Raw genomic sequence first — 26,826 nt, forward strand, 5'->3', positions numbered from 1 at the left:
TCCTCCGGTGGGTGGGGAAGAGTCTGGAACAAGGGGTCACAGTCTCAGGATACAGGGGAGACCATTAGGGACAGAGATGAGGAGAGATTTCTTCACTCAGAGGGTGGTGAACCTGTGGAATTCTCTACCACAGAACGCAGTGGAGGTCAAATCACTGAATATTGGGAGAGAAAGCGGGAGTGTGGCGTGGAGAGAGAGGGACAGCCATGATCATATTGAATGGTGGAGCAGGCTCCGAGGCCGACTCCTGCTCCTAGTCTCTCTGCTTCTATCCGGGGACAGGTGGCAATTTCAGCAAGTTTATAAATAAGAGGAGGAAGTTGTGTTAGAAAAAATATGATAGAGTGAGGAACAATAGGCTGTTCATAGCAGGGCCCAGCTCAGAACATCCACAGGACCGCACCCAGCGAGAGATGCAAACTAGAGAGAGGAGAGAGACAGAGCTGGGACAGTCTGTGTGTGTGTGTGTCTGTGTGTGAGAGCGAGAGCGTGTGTTTGTGTGTGTGTGTGAGTGTGCGTGTGAGAGTGTGTGTGAGAGCGAGAGCGTGTGTGTGTGTGCGTGTGTGTGTGTGAGAGGGCGCGTCAGTGTGTGATTATGTGTGCATGGTGTGTGTGTGAGTGAGAGAGTGAGATAGAGTAAGAGTGAGTGAGTGAGTGAGAGAGAGTGAGTGAGTGAGTGAGTCTGTGTGTGTGAGAGCATATGTGTGTGTGGTGTGTGTGTGTCTGTGTACGTGGTGTGTGTGTGTGTACGTGGTGTGTGTGTGTGTGTGTGTGTGTGCGCGCGTGGTGTATGTGTGTGCTTGGAGTGGGTGTGTGTGCCTGTGTATGTGTGCGTTGTGTGTGTGCGCGAGTGTGTGTGTGTGCGCATGCATGTGTTTGAATGGCATGTAATGGAACCTACGAGGGAGCAAGCTATCCTAGATCTGGTCCTGTGTAATGAAACAGGAATAATTAATCATCTTACAGTTAGGGATCCTCTCGGAAGAAGCGATCACAGTCTGGTTGATTTAAAATACAGATGGAGCGTGAGAAGGTAAAATCCAATACCAGTGTCTTGTGCTTAAACAAAGGAGACTGCAAAGGGATGAGTGAGGAGTTGGCTCAGGGAGACTGGGAGCAAAACTTTATGGTGGGACAATTGAGGAACAGTGGAGGACTTTCAAAGCGATCTTTCACGGTGCTCAGCAAAAGTATATACCAGTGATAAGGAAGGACTGGAGAACAAGATAATCAGCCATGGATATCGAAGGAAATAATGGAGGGTATCAAACTGAAAGAAAATGCATACAAAGTGGCAAAGATTAGTGGGAACCTGGAGGATTCGGAAATCTTTAAAGATCAGCATAAAGCCACCAAAAAAGCTATGAAGAAAAGTAAGATGGATTATGAGAGTAAATTGCTCAGAATATAAAAAACAGATGGCAAAAGTTTCGACAGATATATAGAACGAAAGAGTGGCTAAAGTAAACATTGGTCCTTCAGAGGATGAGAAGGGGGATGTAATAACTGGAAATGAGAAAATGGCTGAGGCTTTGAACAGGTATTTTGTGTCGGTCTTCACAGTGGAAGATACAAATAACATGCCAAAAATTGATGACAGGAAGGCTATGGCAGGTGAGAACCGAGAAACTATCGTTACCACGAAAGAGGTAGTGTTGGGCAAGTTAATGGGGCTAAAGGTAGACAAGTCTCCTGGTCCTGATGGAATGCATCCCAGGGTACTAAAAGAGATGGCGGGAGAAATAGCAAATGCACTAGTGGTAATTTACCAAAATTCACTGGACTCTGGGGTGGTTCCCACAGATTGGAAAACAGCAAATGTGACGCCAGTGTTTAAAAAAGGAGGTAGACAACCTGGTTGAGTCTGAAATGGCCCCACAAACCAGTCAGTTGTAACCAACAACTATTCACACCATGATGGAGAGAGCTTAGCGACTGCTGTTCCCCACTCCCCTCCCGCACTGATATCTCTGACCATCGCAGTCTCTGCAGTTACCAACCTGCACACTCTTGGACGCCAAGTGGCAATTTAGAATCACCAATCTTGCTAACCTGCACATAATCTACACTCACACGTTCCTCCCGGTGTGCCCAGTTTATCAGGAAATGTCCCGGCTCATCACCTTTTAAACCGGTACCATCCTGCACGGAGATCATCTTCGCACATCGAGCTGCTGGAACACTCAGTCTCTCGGCAATCTGTGCTCCTCCAGGTATCGCTCAGGACGGTGTGATCCACACACGGGTCAGTCAGGGCAGAGTCAGCGACTGAGAGACAGAGACATGTTTAATGTTAATATAAAGCACAGTTCATGCTAAACATTGAAACGAGAAGCAGGAGGAGGCCATTCGGCCCTTCCAGCCTGCCCCGCCATTCATTTTGATCACGGTTGATCATCAGATTCAATATCCTGTTCCCCCCCCTTCCCCCCACCATATCCCTCCATCCCTTTAGTCCTCAGATAAGAACACCAAAACTGCACACAATATTCCAGGTGTGCCCCCAGCAACGCCCTGTACAATTGCAGCAAAACATCTCCATTCGATAAAGATAAAAAGATTTGCAGGTTGGGTGGATTGGCCGTGATAAATTGTCCCTTAGTGTCCAAAGGTGCGTCTGTTCGGATGGTTTGCCATGTTAAATTGCCCCTTAGTGTCGAAAGATGTGATAATGTGGATTGGCCATGTTAAATTGCCCCTTAGTGTCCAAAGATGTGCAGGTTGGGTGGATTGGCCATGCTAAATTGTCCCTTAGTGTCCAAAGATGTGCGGGTTGGGTGGATTGGCCGTGATAAATTGTCCCTTAGTGTCCAAAGATGTGCGGGTTGGGTGGATTGGCCATGCTAAATTGTCCCTTAGTGTCCAAAGATGTGCAGGTTGGGTGGATTGGCCACGCTAAATTGTCCCTGCGTCCAAAGATGTGCAGGTTGGGTGGATTGGCCACGCTAAATTGTCCCTTAGTGTCCAAAGATGTGCAGGTTGGGTGGATTGGCCATGATAAATGTGCGGGGTGGGTTATGGGGATAGGATTCGGTGTGGGCCGAGAGTGCCCATTTGGAGTATGGGTGATGGGCTGAATGGCCTCGTTGTGCACTGTTGGGATTCTGTGCTTCCATAAAAGACGTGCTCTCTGCACAGAGTACAACTGAAGGTGAAGCAACAGTCTGTGCAACACCCTAACGACATCACCATCAACTCATGTGATCATAAAGCAATCAGGCAAACACTTAAATATATAACAGGGGTCATTAACGCAGCGCAGTTTGACAACAGGACTCACTCAGCAAGCCCAGAATCAGCAGCAGGGTCCTCATCTCGCTGGCTCAGATTCTGCAGAGGGAAAGACAGAATTCATATTAGAGAGCGTTCAGAGGATATGGGGGAGGGTGCAGGGAAATGGAGCCAGTATTAAACAATGAGTGCCTACAAGAGATCAGTCTGTTTCTCCAGTTAGAGTAGGTGAGCTCTGACTGGGTCCTCGATAGACCAAGGTGAGCCCCACCCCCTGTCCCACTGCACCCCTGACTCCATCCTTCCCTGGTTCTGCATTCAATTCCCCCCAAAGCCCCCGTGAGTAATCTGTGAGGGGTCTGTCAAGTACCACTTTCCCACCACAAAAAATACCAGGCGATGACACTCACCAGTAAGAGACACTCGAACCCACCACCGCCCCTTAACATTCAATGGTGTTTCCATCACTGAATCCCCCAGCCTCAACATCCTTGGGGTTCCCATTGGCCAGATGTGGACACAGGTCAGGAGTGTGATGGAATGTTCCCCCCACTTGCCTGTATGGGTGTGACTCCAACAACAGTCGGGAAAGCTCGACACCATCCAGGGTAATGCAGACCACCTTTAGGATCATGTCAGATCCCCACCAGCGAGTACCTGACATGATGGTGTCGCCTAGGTGATCAGAGGCCTGCCTGGCACCGCCAACCGGACATCCTGGCACTGCCAAGGTGGTGAGGTCTGAGGGAGCGGGGACCGAGGGAGCGGGGACCGAGGGAGCGAGGACCGAGGGAGCGGGGACCGAGGACCGAGGGAGCGGGGACCGAGGGAGCGGGGACCGAGGGAGTGAGGGATAGGGGTTTTACGGGCAGGGTCTGAGAAGGAGTGGGTTCCATGTCGGGGGGAGGGGAGGTGGGGGGAGGGGAGGGGAGGTGGGGGGAGGGGAGGGGAGGTGGGGGGAGGGGAGGGGAGGTGGGGGGAGGGGAGGTGGGGGGAGGGGAGGGGAGGTGGGGGGAGGGGAGGTGGGGGGAGGGGAGGGGAGGTGGGGGGAGGGGAGGGGAGGTGGGGGGAGGGGAGGGGAGGTGGGGGGAGGGGAGGGGAGGTGGGGGGAGGGGAGGGGAGGTGGGGGGAGGGGAGGGGAGGTGGGGGGAGGGGAGGGGAGGTGGGGGGAGGGGAGGGGAGGTGGGGGGAGGGGAGGGGAGGTGGGGGGAGGGGAGGGGAGGCGGGGGGAGGGGAGGCGGGGGGAGGGGAGGGGAGGCGGGGGGAGGGGAGGCGGGGGGAGGGGAGGCGGGGGGAGGGGAGTCGGGGGGAGGGGAGGCGGGGGGAGGGCAGGCGGGGGGAGGGGAGGATACCTCTCGAACCCTTTCAGGCAGCGAGTTCCAGATACCCACAGCCTCTCAATCTCCTGCCCCTTAAACCTCTGTCCCCCCTCCTGGTTACTGACACTTCTATTCAGGACGGGGGAGAAGTTTCATCCTCTCTCCCCGATCTCTGCCCCCCCCATGGTTTTCTAACCTCGATCAAGCCCCCTCTCCCTCAGCCTTCTCTGCTCTGAGGAAAAAAACCGCAGCCTCACCAGCCTTTCTCCATAGAAACATAGAAAAACGACAGCACAAAACAGGCCCTTCGGCCCCACAAGTTGTGCCGAACATATCCCTACCTTCTAGGCCTACCTATAACCCTCCATCCTATTAAGTCCCATGTACTCATCCAGGAGTCTCTTAAAAGACCCTATTGAGTTTGCCTCCACCACCACTGACGGCAGCCGATTCCACTCGCCCACCACCCTCTGTGTGAAAAACTTCCCCCTAACATCTCCCCTGTACCTACCCCCCAGCACCTTGAACCTGTGTCCTCTTGTAGCAGACATTTCCACCCTGGGAAAAAGCCTCTGAGAGTCCACCCGATCTATGCCTCTCAACATCTTATACACCTCTATTAGGTCTCCTCTCATCCTACGTCTCTCCAAGGAGAAAAGACCGAGCTCCCTCAGCCTATCCTCATAAGGCATACCACTCAATCCAGGCAACATCCTTGTAAATCTCCTCTGCACCCTTTCAATCATAGCTGAGACGCTCCAGCTCAGGGAACAGCCTGGTGACTCTCCTCTGCACCCTATCTCTCTCTCTCTCTCTGTCCCTCTCTCTCTGTCTCTCGCTCTCTCTCTGTCTCTCTCTCTCTCTGTCCCTCTCTCTCTGTCCCTCTCTCTGTCCCTCTCTCTGTCCCTCTCTCTGTCCCTCACTCACTCTCTCTGTCCCTCTCTCTCTGTCTCTCTCTCGAGTGCAATCACATGCTTCCTATTGCGTGGTGACCAGAACTGGACACAATACTCTCGCTGTGGCCTCACCAGCCTTTTGTACAGCTCCCATCGTAACCACCCTGCTCTTGTATTCTCTGCCTCAGCTGATAAAGACAAGTATCCCCATGTTCCTTCTTCACCACCTTATCTCCCTGTCCTGCTGCCTTCAGGGACCGATGGACACGCACCCCAAGGTCGTGAATGTAGCCCAGTCCCATCACGCAAACCAACCTCCCATCCATTGACTCTGTCTACACTTCCCGCTGCCTCGGGGAAAAGCAGCCAGCATCATCAAGGATCCCCCCACAAACCCCGGACATTCTCTCTTCCACCTTCTTCCGTCGGGAAAAAGATACAAAAGTCTGAGGTCACGTACCGACCGATTCAAGAACAGCTTCTTCCCTGCTGCTGTCAGACTTTTGAACGGACCTACCTGATATTAAATTGATCTTTCTCTACACCCTTGCTGTGGCTGTAACACTACATTCTGCACCCGCTTCTTTCCTTCTCTATGAACGGTATGCTTTGTCTGTATAGCGCGTCAGAAAGAATACTTTTCACTGTATACGAATACATGTGACAATAATAAATCAAATCAGAGTCACACTGACTGATCGTAACCCCCCACATTCACGTCTCGATCATTAATCACTACAAACAGTAAACTCTCTACACTCTCAGCACAGAGCTGCTTTCCTGATATCCTAACACAGCTCCATTACTGTTCCCTCCAGACACAGCTCACCACAACTCACACATCCCTGAACTCACTGGAAAAGTCCATTCATACCCAATGACTTACCACCAAAGGAGGTGTCGCTGGGCCAGAGGCAGTCGGGGGGGGGGGGGGGGTTCAGTTTATCTGCTTCTTCCTCCGTCTCCGGCGCGATGTGTTTGGGAGAGGTTTCGGACTGAGTTAAAACACCTCCAAAACCCTACCCACCCCCACACTGACCTGGCGACTGACGTCAGCTCCAGTTGGGTGGAACAATAACATTCGTCAGTGGGATACAATGGCCATGCAAATTGTTCCAGTGAAAGGTGGATGTGTTCTCCTGTGTCCACTGCAAACAAAGGGGGGGCTTTGCTTTTGTTCCATAACTGGTCCAGGATGAAGAGTGGCCTGGGGAAGGGTCGGAGCATTTTAAGTTTAGTTTATTTATTAGTGTCACAAGTCGGCTTACATTAACACTGCAATGAAGTTACTGTGAAAATCCCCAAACTAGAGAGAGGAGAGAGACAGAGCTGGGACAGTCTGTGTGTGTGTGTGTGTGTGTGAGAGAGAGAGCGTCTGCGTGTGTTCAGAACATGGAACCTGAGCAGACACCAACGTCCCAAACACTGTCTGCTGTTCACTCATTAACAATACGGTCGGGAACGGCAAGGCTGAATTCCAGATTCTCCCCCCCAAAAAAACACACCAAACAAATGGGGAGAATAACGGCCGTGTCAAAATGAGGAAGGGGTGGGGGGGGATTGAAGAGGGAAGAATTTATTTCTCTCCGAGGGTGCTGAGTCTCTGGAACTCTCTTCATCAGAAGGCGGTGGGTGTTGGTGGGGGAGCGCTCTGGGTTCGTGAGGCGAGGAGGGGTTGTGAAAGGTTATCGGGGGAGGGGGGAACGGTGAGGGGGGAAGGTGGGGGTTTGAGGTTACAATTGGATCAGCCGAGATCTTATGAAATGGGAGAGCAGGGCTCGAGGGGCGGAGTGGCCTCCTCCTGACTCTAATCCGTACGTTGGGATGGGAATCGAGCTACAATGATTCCGGTGTGGAATGTTAAAGTCAGGTATCACCAAGGGGTGAGTAATCCCTGGACAAAACCGTGCAGAGAGGGGTGAGGGAATGGGAGTGCCTTACACTGATAGATCCTTGCCCAACACTGACCCATCAACACACGTGTCTGATATAAATATATTTTTATTCATTTGTGGGACACGGGCGTCACCGGCTGGACAGCATTTATTGCTCATCCCTAGTTGCCCTTGGAGAGTCAACCACATTGCTGTGGCTCTGGAGTCACATGTAGGCCAGACTGGGTAAGGACGGCAGATTTCCTTCCCTAAAGGACATCAGTGAGGTGGGTTAGTGATGGGTTTTTCCAACAATCATTGAATCCCTGCAGTGCAGGAGGAGGCCATTTGGCCCATCGAGCCTTCGCCCACAACGATCCCACCCAGGCCCTATCCCCGTAACCCCTCGCATTTACCCTGCTAATCCCCCTGACACTAAAGGGACAATTTAGCATGGCCAATCAACCTAACCTGCACATCACTGGAGTGTGGAAGGAAACCGGAGCACCCGGAGGAAACCCACGCAGACACGGGGAGAACGTGCAGACTCCGGACACACAGTGACCAGAGGCTGGAATTGAATCCGGGTCCCTGGTGCCGTGAGGCAGCGGTGCGAACCACAATCGACAATGGTTTCAACAGCAGATTCTGAATTCCAGATATTTTTTATTGAATTCATATTCCAACACCTGCCGTGGCCGGATTCGAACCCGGGTCCCCCAGAACATGAGCTGAGTTTCCAGATGAAGAGTCCAGCGATAATACCACGAGGTCATCACCTCACCCCCATCTCATCTCTGAATATTTCCAGTCCCGTCAAGGGCAATGGATAACTGGGGAATAGATATGGGGAAACTGGGCTGAGACAGGACTGAGATGAGTTAATATTGGCATCAGTGACTGTGTAACACGAACAAATTATTAGACCGATTAATGTTCCTCAGAATGTCCGTAAAACAGAACTGAGACATGTCAGCCATTTTGGACAATTTTATGGCAGCCAGTTGGACATGGCACAGCAGCCATTTTGGACTTGATCACGGTGGCCATTTTGGACATGTTCACGGTGGCCATTTTGGACATGTTCAAGGCCGCCATTTTGGACATGTTCACGGCCGCCATTTTGGACATGTTCACGACCGCCATTTTGGGCATGTTCACAGCCGCCATTTTGGAAATGTTCATGGCCGCCATTTTGGACATGTTCACGGCCGCCATTTTGGACATGTTCATGGTCGCCATCTTGACACTAAACACCTGAATTGTTACAGCAGCATTTCTTTATTTTTCTGGCTGAGTTTCACGTTCCCCCCATTGGCCAGGTTTAGGTTGTGACGATCAATTGGTCTTCCCACTGCAAGCACCCCCCCGACTTCTCCCAACTTGGTGCAAGGCTGGGTGAGGCCGACAGGGCGGATGACCAACTCTGAAGCAAAGATAAACATCAACACTCACTTGTGCTCATGCGGGAGTCCATGCCGACCGTGCCAATTCCGTGTACCCCATTCAGAGCCTTCACTGGAACCGATCCAAACCACTTTCCAGACATCACAGCCAGCGAGGAGCTTCTGGAAACACAGACAGGGTAAAGCAGTGAGTGTGTCAGGCAGCACACTGTCCCCCATCAAACACTCCCAGGACAGGTACAGCACGGGGTTAGATACAGAGTAAAGCTCCTTCTACACTGTCCCCATCAAACATTCCCAGGACAGGTACAGCACGGGATTAGATACAGAGTAAAGCTCCCTCTACACTGTCCCCATCAAACACACCCTGGACAGGTACAGCACGGGGTTAGATACAGAGTAAAGCTCCCTCTACACTGTCCCCATCAAACACTCCCAGGACAGGTACAGCACGGGGTTAGATACAGAGTAAAGCTCCCTCTACACTGTCCCCATCAAACACTCCCAGGACAGGTACAGCACGGGGTTAGATACAGAGTAAAGCTCCCTCTACACTGTCCCCCATCAAACACTCCCAGGACAGGTACAGCGAACCACAATCGACAATGGTTTCATCAGTAGATTCTTAATTCCAGATATTTTTGATTGAATTCATATTCCAACACCTGCCGTGGCGGGATTCGAACCCGGGACCCCCAGAACATGAGCTGAGTTTCCAGATGAAGAGTCTGGCGATAATACCACGAGGTCATCACCTCCCCCCAATATCATCTCTGAATATTTCCAGTCCCGTCAAGGGCAATGGCTAACTGGGGAATAGATATGGGGAAACTGGGCTGAGACAGGACTGAGATGAGTTAATATTGGCATCAGTGACTGTGTAAGACGAACGAATTATTAGACTGATTAATAATATTCCTCAGGATGTCCTCAAAACAGAAGAGACATGTCAGCCATTTTGAACATGTTCACGGATGATATTTTGGACATGTTCACGGCGACATTTTGGACAAGTTAACGGCGACCATTTTGGACATGTTCACGGCAACCATTTTGGACATGTTCAGGGCCGCAATTTTGGACATGTTCACAGCCACCATTTTAGACATGTTCACAGCCGCTATTTTGGACATGTTCACGGTCGCCATTTTGGACATGTACACGGTGGCCATTTTGGACATGTACACGGTGGCCATTTTGGATATGCTCACAGTGGCCATTTTGGATATGCTCACAGTGGCCATTTCGGACATGTTCACGGCCGCCATTTTCGACAGGTTCACGGTCGCCATTTTGGACATGTTCACTGTGTCCATTTTGGACATGTTCAGTGTGTCCATTTTGGACATGTTCACGGCGGCCATTTTGTCACCAAACACCTGAATTGTTACAGCAGCATTTCTTTATTTTTCTGGCTGAGTTTCACGTTCCCCCCGTTGGCCAGGTTTAGGTTGTGACAATCGATTGGTCTTGCCCACCGCAAACACTCCCCCGACTTCTCCCAACTTGGTGCAAGGCTGGCTGAGGCCTACAGGGTGGATGACCAACTCTGAAGCAAAGATAAACATCAACACTCACTTGTGCTCATGCAGGAGACCATGCCGACCGTGCCAATTCCATGTACCCCATTCAGAGCCTTCACTGGAACCGATCCAAACCACTTTCCAGACATCACAGCCAGCGAGGAGCTTCTGGAAACACGGACAGGGTAAAGCAGTGAGTGTTTCAGGCAGCACACTGTCCCCCATCAAACACTCCCAGGACAGGTACAGCACGGGGTCAGATACATAGTAAAGCTCCCTCTACACTGTCCCCATCAAACACTCCCAGGAAAGGTACAGCACGGGGTTAGATACAGAGTAAAGCTCCCTCTACACTGTCCCCATCAAACACTCCCAGGACAGGTACAGCACGGGGTTAAATGCAGAGTAAAGCTCCCTCTATACTGTCCCCATCAAACACTCCCAGGACAGGTACAGCACGGGGTTAGATACAGAGTAAAGCTCCCTCTACACTGTCCCCCATCAAACACTCCCAGGACACGTACAGCACGGCGTTAGATACAGAGTAAAGCTCCCTCTGCACTGTCCCCCATCAAACACTCCCAGGGCAGGTACAGCATGGGGTTAGATACAGATTAAAGCTCCCTCTACACTGTCCCCATCAAACACTCCCAGGACAGGTACAGCACGGGGTTAGATACAGAGTAAAGAATTTTAGTTGCTGGAAGTGCTTGTATTAAAATTAATCATTCACTCCAATAATTATCTCAGCAATTAATGAATTCTTTGGTAATATTGAAAGCTCTTAATTGATGCTGACTTAATGTTTACATGGGAACAACATATTTGATGCAGGTTTTCACTCATTAGGGGCTCTCTATTTAGGTTGATCATCGATTATTAATTACCAATTCAGGCCCATCACAAAATGCTTGGATTATTTCCTTCAGACTGTCCTATGATTGGAATTAATAATCAATAGTTAGAATCGTGATATTATCTGATTTAGTTGGGGGGTTTTCCCGTCCCGCCCGCCATGGGAATTGTAGTGGCAGGGGCTGGGGGTGGTGAGGGGGGGCATGCACAGGTCCGTTGACGTTCTGATATTTCTGATATTGGGGCGAGCGCAGCTGGAAAATCCCGCCCACTGCGTCAATTCTTTCAAAAACGTAAACTGATTAACTATTCATTGTCAAATTAATCTCAAACACTGACGAGACAGAGCACAGGAAAGAGACAGAGAATCTGGTGAACTGGAGCAGTGACAATAATCTCTCCCTCAACGTCAACACAACGAAGGAGATAGTCATCGACTTCAGGAAGCGTAGTGGAGGACATGCCCCTGTCTACATCGTAAGAAGTCTCACAACACCAGGTTAAAGTCTTTAACCTGGTGTTGTGAGACTTCTTACCGTGTTCACCCCAGTCCAACGCCGGCATCTCCACATCCTGTCTACATCAACAGGGATGAAATATTAAAGATCGAGAGCTTCAGGTTTTTAGGTGTCCAGATCACCAACAACCTGTCCTGGTCCCCCCCATGCCGACGCTATAGTTAAGAAAGCCCATCACTGCCTCTACTTTCTCAGGAGGCTAAGGAAATTGGCATGTCTGCTACGACTCTCACCAACTTCGACAGATTCACCACAGAAAACATTCTTTCTGGTTGTATCACAGCTTGGTATGGCTCCTGCTCTGCCCAAGACCGCAAAAAACTACAAAGGGTTGTGAATGTAGCCCAGTCCATCACACAAAACCAACCTCCCATTTTTTGACTCCATCTACACTTCCCGTTGCCAAGGGGAAGATCAGCCAGCAGAATCAAGGACCCCACGCACCCCGCACATACTCTCTTCACGAATCTACCCCGAATCCTCAGACTATGACCCCTGGTTCTGGACTCCCCCACCATCGGGAACATCCTCCCTGCATCGACCCTGTCTAGTCCTGTTAGAATTTTATACGTCTCTATGAGATCCCCCCTCATTCGTCTGAACAGAAAACGTGAATATTAGTGCAAAACATGTTCAGTGACGGAACAAGCACTAATTTAGATAAATTAAATATGAACATCAAATCGGTTTATCGCCAGGGCAAACACACAGTTAGATCTGATTGTTAAATGTGGACAGGAGAAGCACAACTTCAGATAAATCTGATATTAGTCCAGAGAATATCCGCTGATATATTACACACAAGTTTAGATAACTTGATTATTAATGATAAATCTATCAAACAACGGAACAACTGCCGTTTAGATCAAGTAAATCTGATGATTAAATGTGTGAGTGAACAGGAGAGAGACACGTTTTGGAAAATCCCACAATCAACAAACACAAATTCAAATGGAGTGAAAATTCAACTTCAACCCCGGACTCGACCGAAATCTGAGTGAAACCTGAGCAAAATTGGCCGAATGTTGGACCGAAATTTGACATATATTTGACGGATGTTTGACCAAAATTTGCCCGATATTTAACTGAAGTTTGAGGTAAATCTGAGGGAAATGTGGGGTAAATTATGGGGTAAATTCGAGGGTAAATCTTGAGCTAAATTTTGAGGTAATTTTGAGGTAAATTTGGAGTAAGTTTGAGGTACATTTTGAGGTAAAATTTGAGCTGTATTTGAGGAACATTTGGGGGAAATTTGAGGTAGATTTTGAGCTAAATTTGAGGTAAATTTTGAGCTAAATTTGGAGATAAACTGTGAGCCACATTTTGGGTAATTTTTAATGTAAATTTGGGTAACTCTTGAGGTAAATTATGGGGTAGATTTGCAGTAAATTTTGAGGTCAATTTTGGGTAAATTTTGAGGTAAACTTGAGGCACATTTTGAGGTAAATTTGAGTCAGATTCTGAGATAAATTCTGAGATAAATAGTGAGATGAATGTTGAGGTAAATATTGAAAAAAATGTGAAAGAAAGTTGGGGTAAATTTGAGGGTATGTTTTGAGCTAAATTTGACCTGAGTTTTGAGGTAAATTTGGGGTAACATTTGAGCTAAATTTGGGGGTAAATCTTGAGGGACATTTGAGGGACATTCTGAAGTAAATTTGAGGTAAAGTTTGAAGTTTGGGGTAGATTTGAGGGTATATTTTGAGCTAAATGTGACCTGACTATTGAGGTAAATTTGGGGTAACCTCTGAGCGAATGTTTGACGCAAATTGGAGGCAAAGTTTGAGGCAAAAATTCAAATGAAGTGAAAAGTAAACTTCAACCCCGGACTGGACTGAAATCTGAGCGAAACGTGAGCAGAATGTGCCGAATGTTGGACCGAAATTTGACATATATTTGACGGACGTTTGACCAAAATTTGCCCGAGATTCAACTGACGTTTGAGGTAAATCTGAGGGACATTTGAGGTAAATTATGATGTAAATTTTGGGGTAAATCTGAAGGTAATCCTTGAGCTCAATTTGGAGGAAAAATTTGGAGTAAATTTGAGGTACATTTTGAGGTAACTTTTGAGCTGTATTTGAAGAAAATATGGGTCAATTTAAGTGTAAATTTTGAGGTAAATTGTGAGGTTATTTTGGGGGTAAATTTGAGCTAAACTGTGAGCTGGGTTTTGGGCAATTTTTGAGGTAAATTTGGGTAAATCTTGAGGTAAATTATGGGATAGATTTGCGATAAATGTTGAGGTAAATTTGAGTCAAATTCTGACGTAAATTCTGAGATAGCGAGATAAATGTTGAGGTAAATATTGAGAAAAATATTGACAAATATTTTGAGGGAAGTTTGGGGTAAATTTGAGGGTATATTTTGAGCTAAATGTGACCTGCGTTTTGAGGTAAATTTGGGGTAACCTTTGAGCTAACTTTGGGGGTAAATTTTGAGGTACGTTTGAGGCACATTTTGAGGTAATTGGAGGTACATTTTGAGTTTTGGGGTAAATGTTAGGGTATATTTTGAGCTAATTGGGACCTGACTATTGAGGTAAATTTGGGGTAACCTTGAGCTACATTTTGAGCAAATTTGAGGTCAATTTTGAGATAAATTTGAGGTAAGTTCTGGGTTAATTTAAGTGTACATTTTGGGCTAAATGTTGAAGTAAATTTGAGCTACACTGTGAGCCAGGTTTTGAGCAATTTTTGAGGTAAATGTGGGTAAATCTTGAGGTAAATTATGGGATAGATTTGCGATAAAGTTTGAGGTAAATTTTGAGCTATATTTTGGGTAATGTTTGAGGTAAATTGTGAGATAAATGTTGAGGTACATTTTGAAGTAAGTTTGGGTAAATTTGAGGGTTCATTTTGGGCTAAATTTGACCCGAGCTGGAGGTAAATTTGGGGTGAACATTAAGCTAATGTTTGGGGGTAAATTTTGAGGAACATTGAGATAACTTGACGATTAATAATAAATCTGTAAAACAACGGAACAATTGTGTTTGGATAAAGTAAATCTGATGATTAAATGTGTGAACGAACAGGAGAGAGACAAGTTGAGGAAAATCCGTCAATCGATGTGCATAAATTCAAATGGAGTGAAAATTGAACTTCAACCCTGGACTCGACCGAAATCTGAGTGAAACTTGAGCAAAATTGGCCGAATGTTGGCCCGAAATTTGACATATATTTGTCGGATGTTTGACCAAATTTTGCCCGATATTTAACTGAAGTTTGAGGTAAATCTGAGGGACATTTGAGGTAAATTATGAGCTCAATTTTGAGGAAAATTTGGAGTAAATTTGAGGTACATTTTGAGGTAATTTTTGAGCTATATTTGAGGAGAATTTGGGTTAAAGTGTAGATTTTGAGGTAAATGTGAGGTGAATTTGAGTTATATTGTGAGCTGGGTTTTGGGCAATTTTTGAGGCAAATTTGGGTAAATCTTGAGGTAAATTATGGGGTCGATTTGTGATAAATTTTGAGCTATATTTTGCGTAATGTTTGAAGTAAACTTGAGGCAAATTTTGAGGTAAATTATGAGATAAACGTTGAGGTAAATTTTGAACTAAGTTTGGGGTAAATTTGAGAGTTTATTTTGGGCTAAATTTGATCTGCGTTTTAGGTAAATTTGGGGTGAACTTTGAGCTAAATTGGGGGTAGATTTTGAGGTACATTTTGAGAAAAATGTTGAGGTAAATTTTGAAGTAAGTTTGGGGTAGATTTGAGGGTATATTTTTCAGTTTTGAGGTGAAGTTGGGGTGACCTTTGAGCTACATTTTGAGCCACATTGTGGGGTAAATTTTGAGGTAAATTTGAGGCAACTTTTGAGGTCAATTCTGAGTTAAATTTTGAAGTCATTTTGAGCTAAATTTGAGCGACGTTTTGAAGTAAATTTGGGATAAATTTCAGGTAAATTGGAGGCGATTGAGGCGAATGTTAATATTGAGGTGAATGTTAATATTGAGGTAAATGTTAATATTGAGGCGAATGTTAATATTGAGGCGAATGTTAATATTGAGGTGAATGTTAATATTGAGGCGTATGTTAATATTGAGGCGAATGTTAATATTGAGGTGAATGTTAATATTGAGGCGAACGTTAATATTGAGGCGAACGTTAATATTGAGGCGAATGTTAATATTGAGGCGAATGTTAATATTGAGGCGAATGTTAATATTGGGGCGAATGTTAATATTGAGGTGATTGTTAATATTGAGGCGAATGTTAATATTGGGGCGAATGTTAATATTGAGGTGATTGTTAATATTGAGGGGAATGTTAATATTGAGGTGATTGTTAATATTGAGGGGAATGTTAATATTGAGGCGAATGTTAATATTGAGGCGAATGTTAATATTGAGGCGAATGTTAATATTGAGGCGAATGTTAATATTGGGGCGAATGTTAATATTGAGGTAAATGTTAATATTGAGGCGAACGTTAATATTGAGGCGAACGTTAATATTGAGGCGAACGTTAATATTGAGGCGAATGTTAATATTGAGGCGAATGTTAATATTGAGGCGAATGTTAATATTGGGGCGAATGTTAATATTGAGGTAAATGTTAATATTGAGGCGAATGTTAATATTGAGGCGAATGTTAATATTGAGGCGAATGTTAATATTGGGGCGAATGTTAATATTGAGGTAAATGTTAATATTGAGGCGAATGTTAATATTGAGGCGAATGTTAATATTGAGGCGAATGTTAATATTGAGGTGAATGTTAATATTGAGGCGAATGTTAATATTGAGGCGAATGTTAATGTTGAGGCGAATGTTAATATTGGGGCGAATGTTAATATTGAGGTAAATGTTAATATTGAGGCGAATGTTAATATTGAGGCGAATGTTAATATTGAGGCGAATGTTAATATTGAGGCAAATGTTAATATTGAGGTGAATGTTAATATTGAGGTGAATGTTAATATTGAGGCGAATGTTAATATTGAGGCGAATGTTAATATTGAGGTGAATGGTAATATTGAGGCGAATGTTAATATTGAGGCGAGTGTTAATATTGAGGTGAATGTTAATATTGAGGTAAATGTTAACATTGAGGCGAATGTTAATATTGAGGCGAATGTTAATATTGAGGTAAAATTTGGGGTAAAATTTGAGTGTTAAATTTGAGGCTGATTTGGGGTAAATTTGAGGGTATATTTTGAGCTAAATTTGACTCACGTTTTGAGGTAAATTGGAGAATATTTGAGGTAAATGTTAACATTGGGATAAATTTGGGATAAATGTTGGGGTCAGTTTGAGGTCAATGTGAATCTTGAGGGATTCTCACTTGGATTCATTCATGTCTTTTCTAATCTCTCTCTTCAATATTCACCCTTCTCCAAGGCCAAGGGCTGCTCTCCTTCCCCAGGCAGGAGCAGGCCGCACACCAAGCCTCGGCCTCTCCCCGCGGTGCCTGTCCGCCCTAGGCCGCGCCCCGCCCCGGCCGCCCGCCTCCCGGGAGTCCCGCTGCTGCCGCCGCCATCTTGGCTGAGGGTCGACGAGGAGGGAGGGGGCGGAGCCTGTGGAGGAGGGGGCGGGGCATGGGGAGGAGGGGGCGGGGTCTGGGGAGGAGGGGGCGGGGATTGGTGAGGGTGTCGGAGTTTGTGGAGGGGGTTGGGGATGGGAAAGGTGGGCCTTGCTTGGGGGGGGAGGGGGAGTTGGGGAAATGGAGGGGGAGGGTGAAGAGGGCGGAACTTGGGGAAGAGGGGGTGGGGCCTGGGGAAGGGGCATGGCCTGGAGGAGGGGCGTGGCCTCTGGTGGAAGGGCGGGGCCTGGGGAGGAGGGGGTGGTGCCTGTGGAGGAGAGGGCAATGCCTGTGGAGGAGGGGCGGGGCCTGGGGAGGAGGGGGCGGGGCCTGTGGAGGAAGGGGCGGTGCCTGTGGAGGAGGGGGCGTGGCCTGTGGAGGAGGGGCGGGGCCTGTGGAGGAGGGGCGGGGCCTGGGGAGGAGGGGGCGGGGCCGGGCTGCTCTCGTTCCCTGATCCACAGTCATTCAGCAATGAAACAGATGGACACTAAGGGACAATTTAGCATGGCCAATCCACCTAACCTGCACATCTTTGGACACTAAGGGGCAATTTAGCATGGCCAATCCACCCAACCTGCACATCTTTGGACACTGAGGGGCAATTTAGCATGGCCAATCCACCCAACCTGCACATCTTTGGACACTAAGGGACAATTTAGCATGGCCAATCCACCCAACCTGCACATCTTTGGACACTAAGGGACAATTTAGCATGGCCAATCCACCCAACCTGCACATCTTTGGACACTAAGGGACAATTCAGCATGGCCAATCCACCCAACCCGCACATCTTTGGACACTAAGGGACAATTTAGCATGGCCAATCCACCTAACCTGCACATCTTTGGACACTAAGGGACAATTTAGCATGGCAATCCACCCAACCTGGACAACTTTGGACACTAAGGGACAATTTAGCATGGCCAATCTACCCAACCTGCACATCTTTGGACTGTGTACAGAAACCGGAGCACCCGGAGGAAACCCATGCAGACACGGGGAGAACGTGCAAACTCCACACAGACAGTGACCCGAGCCGGGAATCGAACCCGGGTCCCTGGCACTGTGCGACAGCAGTCCTAACCACTGTGCCAAATATGGATATAAATTGTAATGAAATAATCCAGCGACAGCGACGAGAGATTAATTACAAAACATATTCAGAAAAAAATATCTAAATAATCAATAAGTGAAATCAATAAATGATGATTTGTGTGGATTAGTAACAAGTTAATGAGTAGCTTAGCTGATAATACAGTAATATGCTCAATGAATCAGTTAGGATAATAATCTCTCCCTCAATGTCAACAAAACGAAGGAGATTGTCATCGACATCAGGAAGAGTAGTGGGGAACACGCCCCGTCGACATCAACAAAGTAGAAATGGTCGACAGCTTCAAGTTTTTAAGTGTCCAGATCACCAACACTACAGTTAAGAAAACCCCACCAACAAGACTGAAGAAATTTGGCCTGTCTGCGACAACTCTCACCAACTTTTACAGGTGCACCATAGAAAGCATTCTTTCTGGTTGTATCACAGCTTGGTCTGGTTCCTGCTCTGCCCAAGACCACATGTAACTACAAAAGGTTGTGAATGTAGCCCAATCCCATCACGCAAACCAGCCTCCCATCCATTGGCTCTGTCTACACTTCCCGCTGCCTCGGGGAAAAGCAGCCAGCATCATCAAGGACCCCACGCACACCCCAGACATTCTCTCTTCCACCTTCTCCCATCGGGAAAAAGATACAAAACTTTGAGGACACGTACCAACCAATTCAAGAACAGCTTCTGCCCAGCTGACATCAGACTTTCAAATGGACCTATCTTATATTAAGTTGATCTTTCTCATACACCCTAGCTGTGACTGTAACACTATATTCTGCACTCTCTCCTTTCCTTCTCTATGAATGGTATGCTTTGTCTGTATAAACTGCAAGAAACAATACTTTTCACTGTATCCCAGTACATGTGGCAATAATAAATCAAATCAAATCAAAAGACAGATGATCTGGAGGGGAAAATGGAGGAATATCTGTTTTTGTTTATCCAGCAGATGTTAGAAACTTTCACGGTGATTTAGACAGGTTGAGTGAGTGGGCAAATACATGGCAGCTGCTGTATAACGTGGATTCAATGTGAAATTATCCACTTCGGACAGAGGAACAGAATGGCAGAGTGTTATTGACACGGCGATCGATTGGGAAACAGCACGCAGTTAGGAAAGTAAATGGTACGTTGGCCTTCATTGCGACAGGACTTGAGTACAGGAGCGGGGATGTCTGTCTGCAGCTGTACAGGGCCTTGGGGAGACCACACCTGGAGCATCATGCGCAGTTTTGGTCTCCTTATCAAAGAAAGGATGCGTTTGCCACAGAGGGAGTGCGGCCAAAGTTCACCAGGCTGATTCCTGGGATGGTGGGATTGTCGTACGAGGAGAGATTGGGTCGACTGGGTCCTGTATTGACTGGAGTTTAGAAGAATGAGGGGGTGGGGGTCTGATTGAAAGGGATAAAATTCTGACAGGGCTGGGCAGACTGGATACAGGGATGTCGTTTCCTCCGGTGGGAGGGGAAGAGTCTGGAACAAGGGGTCACAGTCTCAGGATACAGGGGAGACAATTAGGGACAGAGATGAGCAGAAATTTCTTCACTCAGAGGGTGGTGAACCTGTGGAATTCTCTACCACAGAACGCAGTGGAGGTCAAATCACTGAATATATATTGAAGGAGGAAATGGATAGATTTCTCGACTCTGAATGTGCCAAAGAGAGGAGTGGGGGAGAGAGCGGGAGTGTGGTGTGGAGAGAGAGGGACAGCCATGGTCATATTGAATGGTGGAGCAGGCTCCGAGGCCGACTCCTGCTCCTAGTCTCTCTGCTTCTATCCGGGGACAGGTGGCAATTTCAGCAAGTTTATAAATAAGAGGAGGAAGTTGTGTTAGAAAAAATATGATAGAGTGAGGAACAATAGGCTGTTCATAGCAGGGCCCAGCTCAGAACATCCACAGGACCGCACCCAGCGAGAGATGCAAACTAGAGAGAGGAGAGAGACAGAACTGGGACAGTCTGTGTGTGTGTGTGTGTGTGTGTGAGAGAGAGAGAGCGTCTGCGTGTGTTCAGAACATGGAACCTGAGCAGACACCAACGTCCCAAACACTGTCTGCTGTTCACTCATTAACAATACGGTCGGGAACGGCAAGGCTGAATTCCAGATTCTCCCCCAAAAAAAACACACCAAACAAATGGGGAGAATAACGGCCGTGTCAAAATGAGGGAGGGGTGGGGGGGATTGAAGAGGGAAGAATTTATTCCTCTCCGAGGGTGCTGAGTCTCTGGAACTCTCTTCATCAGAAAGCGGTGGGTGTTGGTGGGGGAGCGCTCTGGATTCGTGAGGCGAGGAAGGGTTGTGAAAGGTTATCGGGCGGGGAGGGGGGAGACGGTGAGGGGGGAATGTGGGGGTTTGAGGTTACAATCAGATCAGCCGTGACCTTATGGAATGGGGGAGCAGGGCTCGAGGGGCAGAGTGGCCTCCTCCTGACTCTAATCCGTACGTTGGGATGGGAATCGAGCTACAATGATTCCGGTGTGAAATGTTAAAGTCAGGTATCACCAAGGGGTGAGTAATCCCTGGACAAAACCGTGCAGAGAGGGGTGAGGGAGTGCCTTACACTGATAGATCCTTGCCCAACACTGACCCATCAACACACGTGTCTGATATATATATATTTTTATTCATTTGTGGGACACGGGCGTCACCGGCTGGGCAGCATTTATTGCCCATCCCTCGTTGCCCTTGGAGAGTCAACCACATTGCTGTGGCTCTGGAGTCACATGTAGGCCAGACTGGGTAAGGACGGCAGATTTCCTTCCCTAAAGGACATCAGTGAGGTGGGTTAGTGATGGGTTTTTCTCACAATCATTGAATCCCTGCAGTGCAGGAGGAGGCCATTTGGCTCATCGAGCCTTCACCCACAACGATCCCACCCAGGCCCTATCCCCGTAACCCCTCGCATTTACCCTGCTAATCCCCCTGACACTAAAGGGACAATTTAGCATGGCCAATCAACCTAACCTGCACATCACTGGAGTGTGGAAGGAAACCGGAGCACCCGGAGGAAACCCACGCAGACACGGGGAGAACGTGCAGACTCCGCACACACAGTGACCAGAGGCTGGAATTGAACCCGGGTCCCTGGTGCCGCGAGGCAGCGGTGCGAACCACAATCGACAATGGTTTCAACAGCAGATTCTGAATTCCAGATATTTTTTATTGAATTCATATTCCAACACCTGCCGTGGCCGGATTCGAACCCGGGTCCCCCAGAACATGAGCTGAGTTTCCAGATGAAGAGTCCAGCGATAATACCACGAGGTCATCACCTCACCCCCATCTCATCTCTGAATATTTCCAGTCCCGTCAAGGGCAATGGATAACTGGGGAATAGATATGGGGAAACTGGGCTGAGTCAGGACTGAGATGAGTTAATATTGGCATCAGCGATTGTGTAAGACGAACAAATTATTAGACCGATTAATAATGTTCCTCAGAATGTCCGTAAAACAGAACTGAGACATGTCAGCCATTTTGGACAATTTTATGGCAGCCATTTGGACATGGCACAGCGGCCATTTTGGACTTGATCACGGTGGCCATTTTGGACATGTTCACGGCCGCCATTTTGGACATGTTCACGACCGCCATTTTGGGCATGTTCACGGCCGCCATTTTGGACATGTTCATGGCCGCCATTTTGGGCATGTTCACAGCCACCATTTTGGACATGTTCACGGCCGCCATTTTGGACATGTTCACGGTCGCCATCTTGTCACCAAACACCTGAATTGTTACAGCAGCATTTCTTTATTTATCTGGCTGAGTTTCACGTTCCCCCCATTGGCCAGGTTTAGGTTGTGACGATCAATTGGTCTTCCCACTGCAAGCACCCCCCCGACTTCTCCCAACTTGGTGCAAGGCTGGCTGAGGCCTACAGGGCGGATGACCAACTTTGAAGCAAAGATAAACATCAACACTCACTTGTGCTCATGCGGGAGACCATGCCGACCGTGCCAATTCCGTGTACCCGATTCAGAGCCTTGACTGGAACCGATCCAAACCACTTTCCAGACATCACAGCCAGCGAGGAGCTTCTGGAAACACGGACAGGGTAAAGCAGTGAGTGAGTCAGGCAGCACACTGTCCCCCATCAAACACTCCCAGGACAAGTACAGCACGGGGTTAGATACAGAGTAAAGCTCCCTCTTCACTGTCCCCCATCAAACACTCCCAGGACAGGTACAGCACGGGGTTAGATACAGAGTAAAGCTCCCTTTACACTGTCCCCATCCAACACTCCCAGGACAGGAACAGCACGGGGTTAGATACAGAGTAAAGCTCCCTCTTCACTGTCCCCCATCAAACACTCCCAGGACAGGTACAGCACGGGGTTAGATACAGAGTAAAGCTCCCTTTACACTGTCCCCATCCAACACTCCCAGGACAGGTACAGCACAGGGTTAGATACAGAGTAAAGCTCCCTCTACACTGTCCCCCCATCAAACCCTCCCAGGGCAGGTACAGCACGGGGTTAGATACAGAGCAAAGCTCCCTCTACACTGTCCCCATCAAACACTCCCAGGACAGGTACAGCACAGGGTTAGATACAAAGTAAAGCTCCCTCTACACTGTCCCCATCAAACACTCCCAGGACAGGTACAGCACAGGGTTAGATACAGAGTAAAGCTCCCTCTACACTGTCCCCATCAAACACTCCCAGGGCAGGTACAGCACGGGGTTAGATACAGAGTAAAGCTCCCTCTACACTGTCCCCCATCAAACACTCCCAGGACAGGTACAGCACGGGGTTAGATACAGAGTAAAGCTCCCTCTACACTGTCCCCATCAAACACTCCCAGGACAGGTACAGCACAGGGTTAGATACAGAGTAAAGCTCCCTCTACACTGTCCCCATCAAACACTCCCAGGACAGGTACAGCACAGGGTTAGATACAGAGTAAAGCTCCCTCTACACTGTCCCCATCAAACACTCCCAGGGCAGGTACAGCACGGGGTTAGATACAGAGTAAAGCTCCCTCTACACTGTCCCCATCAAACACTCCCAGGACAGGTACAGCACGGGGTTAGATACAGAGTAAAGCTCCCTCTACACTGTCCCCATCAAACATTCCCAGGACAGGTACAGCACGGGGTTAGATACAGAGTAAAGCTCCCTCTACACTGTCCCCATCAAACACTCCCAGGACAGGTACAGCACGGGGTTAGATACAGAGTAAAGCTCCCTCTACACTGTCCCCATCAAACACTCCCAGGACAGGTACAGCACGGGGTTAGATACAGAGTAAAGCTCCCTCTACACTGTCCCCATCAAACACTCCCAGGACAGGTACAGCACGGGGTTAGATACAGAGTAAAGCTCCCTCTACACTGTCCCCATCAAACACTCCCAGGACAGGTACAGCACGGGGTTAGATACAGAGTAAAGCTCCCTCTACACTGTCCCCATCAAACACTCCCAGGACAGGTACAGCACGGGGTTAGATACAGAGTAAAGCTCCCTCTACACTGTCCCCATCAAACACTCCCAGGACAGGTACAGCACGGGGTTAGATACAGAGTAAAGCTCCCTCTACACTGTCCCCATCAAACACCCCCAGGACAGGTACAGCACGGGGTTAGATACAGAGTAAAGCTCCCTCTACACTGTCCCCCATCAAACACTCCCAGGACAGGTACAGCACGGGGTTAGATACAGAGTAAAGCTCCCTCTACACTGTCCCCATCAAACACTCCCAGGACAGGTACAGCACGGGGTTAGATACAGAGTAAAGCTCCCTCTACACTGTCCCCCATCAAACACTCCCAGGACAGGTACAGCACGGGGTTAGATACAGAGTAAAGCTCCCTCTACACTGTCCCCATCAAACACTCCCAGGACAGGTACAGCACGGGGTTAGATACAGAGTAAAGCTCCCTCTACACTGTCCCCCATCAAACACTCCCAGGACAGGTACAGCACGGGGTTAGATACAGAGTAAAGCTCCCTCTACACTGTCCCCATCAAACACTCCCAGGGCAGGTACAGCACGGGGTTAGATACAGAGTAAAGCTCCCTCTACACTGTCCCCATCAAACACTCCCAGGACAGGTACAGCACGGGGTTAGATACAGAGTAAAGCTCCCTCTACACTGTCCCCATCAAACACTCCCAGGACAGGTACAGCACGGGGTTAGATACAGAGTAAAGCTCCCTCGACACTGTCCCCCCATCAAACACTCCCAGGACAGGTACAGCACGGGGTTAGATACAGAGTAAAGCTCCCTCTACTGGCCCAAAATTTGACATATATTTGACGGATGTTTGACCAAAATTTGCCCGAGGTTTAACTGAAGTTTGAGGTAAATCTGAGGGAAATTTGGGGTAAATTGAGGTACATTTTAAGGTAAATCTGAGGTAAAATTTGAGCTGTATTTGAGGAACATTTGGGGTAAATTTGAGGTGGATCTTGAGCTAAATTTGAGGTAAATTTTGAGCTAAATTTGGAGATAAATTTGAGCTAAACTGTGAGCCATGTTTTGGGTAATTGGTCAGGTAAATTTGGGTAAATCCTGAGGTAAATTATGGAGTAGATTTGCAGTAAATTTTGAGGTAAACGTGAGGCACATTTTGAGGTAAATTTGAGTCAGATTCTGAGATAAATTCTGAGATAAATAGTGAGATGAATGTTGAGGTAAATATTGAAAAAAATGTGAAAGAAAGTTGGGGTAAATTTGAGGGTATGTTTTGAGCTAAATTTGACCTGAGTTTTGAGGTAAATTTGGGGTAACATTTGAGCTAAATTTGGGGGTAAATCTTGAGGGACATTTGAGGGACATTCTGAAGTAAATTTGAGGTAAAGTTTGAAGTTTGGGGTAGATTTGAGGGTATATTTTGAGCTAAATGTGACCTGACTATTGAGGTAAATTTGGGGTAACCTCTGAGCGAATGTTTGACGCAAATTGGAGGCAAAGTTTGAGGCAAAAATTCAAATGAAGTGAAAAGTAAACTTCAACCCCGGACTGGACTGAAATCTGAGCGAAACGTGAGCAGAATGTGCCGAATGTTGGACCGAAATTTGACATATATTTGACGGACGTTTGACCAAAATTTGCCCGAGATTTAACTGACGTTTGAGGTAAATCTGAGGGACATTTGAGGTAAATTATGATGTAAATTTTGGGGTAAATCTGAAGGTAATCCTTGAGCTCAATTTGGAGGAAAAATTTGGAGTAAATTTGAGGTACATTTTGAGGTAACTTTTGAGCTGTATTTGAAGAAAATATGGGTCAATTTAAGTGTAAATTTTGAGGTAAATTGTGAGGTTATTTTGGGGGTAAATTTGAGCTAAACTGTGAGCTGGGTTTTGGGCAATTTTTGAGGTAAATTTGGGTAAAGCTTGAGGTAAATTATGGGATAGATTTGCGATAAATGTTGAGGTAAATTTGAGTCAAATTCTGACGTAAATTCTGAGATAGTGAGATAAATGTTGAGGTAAATATTGAGAAAAATATTGACAAATATTTTGAGGGAAGTTTGGGGTAAATTTGAGGGTATATTTTGAGCTAAATGTGACCTGCGTTTTGAGGTAAATTTGGGGTAACCTTTGAGCTAACTTTGGGGGTAAATTTTGAGGTACATTTGAGGCACATTTTGAGGTAATTGGAGGTACATTTTGAGTTTTGGGGTAAATTTTAGAGTATATTTTGAGCTAATTGGGACCTGACTATTGAGGTAAATTTGGGGTAACCTTGAGCTACATTTTGAGCAACTTTGAGGTCAATTTTGAGATAAATTTGAGGTATGTTCTGGGTTAATTTAAGTGTACATTTTGGGGTACATTTTGGGCTAAATTTTGAAGTAAATTTGAGCTACACTGTGAGCCAGGTTTTGAGCAATTTTTGAGGTAAATTTGGGTAAATCGAGGTAAATTATGGGATAGATTTGCGATAAATTTTGAGGTAAATTTTGAGCTATATTTTGGGTAATGTTTGAGGTAAATTGTGAGATAAATGTTGAGGTACATTTTGAAGTGAGTTTGGGTAAATTTGAGGGTTCATTTTGGGCTAAATTTGACCCGAGCTGGAGGTAAATTTGGGGTGAACATTAAGCTAATGTTTGGGGGTAAATTTTGAGGAACATTGAGATAACTTGACGATTAATAATAAATCTGTAAAACAACGGAACAATTGTGTTTGGATAAAGTAAATCTGATGATTAAATGTGTGAACGAACAGGAGAGAGACAAGTTGAGGAAAATCCGTCAATCGATGTGCATAAATTCAAATGGAGTGAAAATTGAACTTCAACCCCGGACTCGACCGAAATCTGAGTGAAACTTGAGCAAAATTGGCCGAATGTTGGCCCGAAATTTGACATATATTTGTCGGATGTTTGACCAAAATTTGCCCGATATTTAACTGAAGTTTGAGGTAAATCTGAGGGACATTTGAGGTAAATTATGAGCTCAATTTTGAGGAAAATTTGGAGTAAATTTGAGGTACATTTTGAGGTAAGTTTTGAGCTATATTTGAGGAAAATTTGGGTTAATTTAAGTGTAAATTTTGAGGTAAATGTGAGGTAAATTTGAGTTATATTGTGAGCTGGGTTTTGGGCAATTTTTGAGGTA

The 26,826-nt window shown here is 46.9% G+C and overlaps 1 protein-coding gene across 10 annotated transcripts in view; it reads right to left on the reverse strand.

The window, feature by feature from the left end:
• The window catches only part of LOC144489324 (uncharacterized), a 42,672-nt gene extending 20,395 nt beyond the window's left edge, over positions 1–22,277 (reverse strand). For 3 of the 10 annotated variants that reach the window (XM_078207219.1, XM_078207220.1, XM_078207209.1), the window contains exons 1-4: positions 16,956–17,068; positions 10,305–10,417; positions 8,776–8,888; positions 2,124–2,268 (exon numbers count right to left, since the gene is read on the reverse strand). In XM_078207219.1, coding sequence (XP_078063345.1) covers positions 2,124–2,268; positions 8,776–8,869 — 239 coding nt within the window. In that variant the 5' untranslated portion in view covers positions 8,870–8,888; positions 10,305–10,417; positions 16,956–17,068. Of the gene's footprint in view, positions 1–2,123; positions 2,269–3,280; positions 3,331–6,485; positions 6,534–8,775; positions 8,889–10,304; positions 10,418–16,801; positions 16,857–16,910; positions 17,069–22,180 lie in introns of those variants that run through there. The other 7 variants (XM_078207215.1, XM_078207213.1, XM_078207216.1 and 4 more) reach the window with 7 other exon arrangements.
• Positions 22,278–26,826: the final 4,549 nt, after the last annotated feature.

This window comes from Mustelus asterias, unplaced genomic scaffold, assembly GCF_964213995.1.
Source record: "Mustelus asterias unplaced genomic scaffold, sMusAst1.hap1.1 HAP1_SCAFFOLD_2140, whole genome shotgun sequence".
In the NCBI taxonomy this organism is placed as follows: Eukaryota; Metazoa; Chordata; class Chondrichthyes; order Carcharhiniformes; family Triakidae; genus Mustelus; species Mustelus asterias.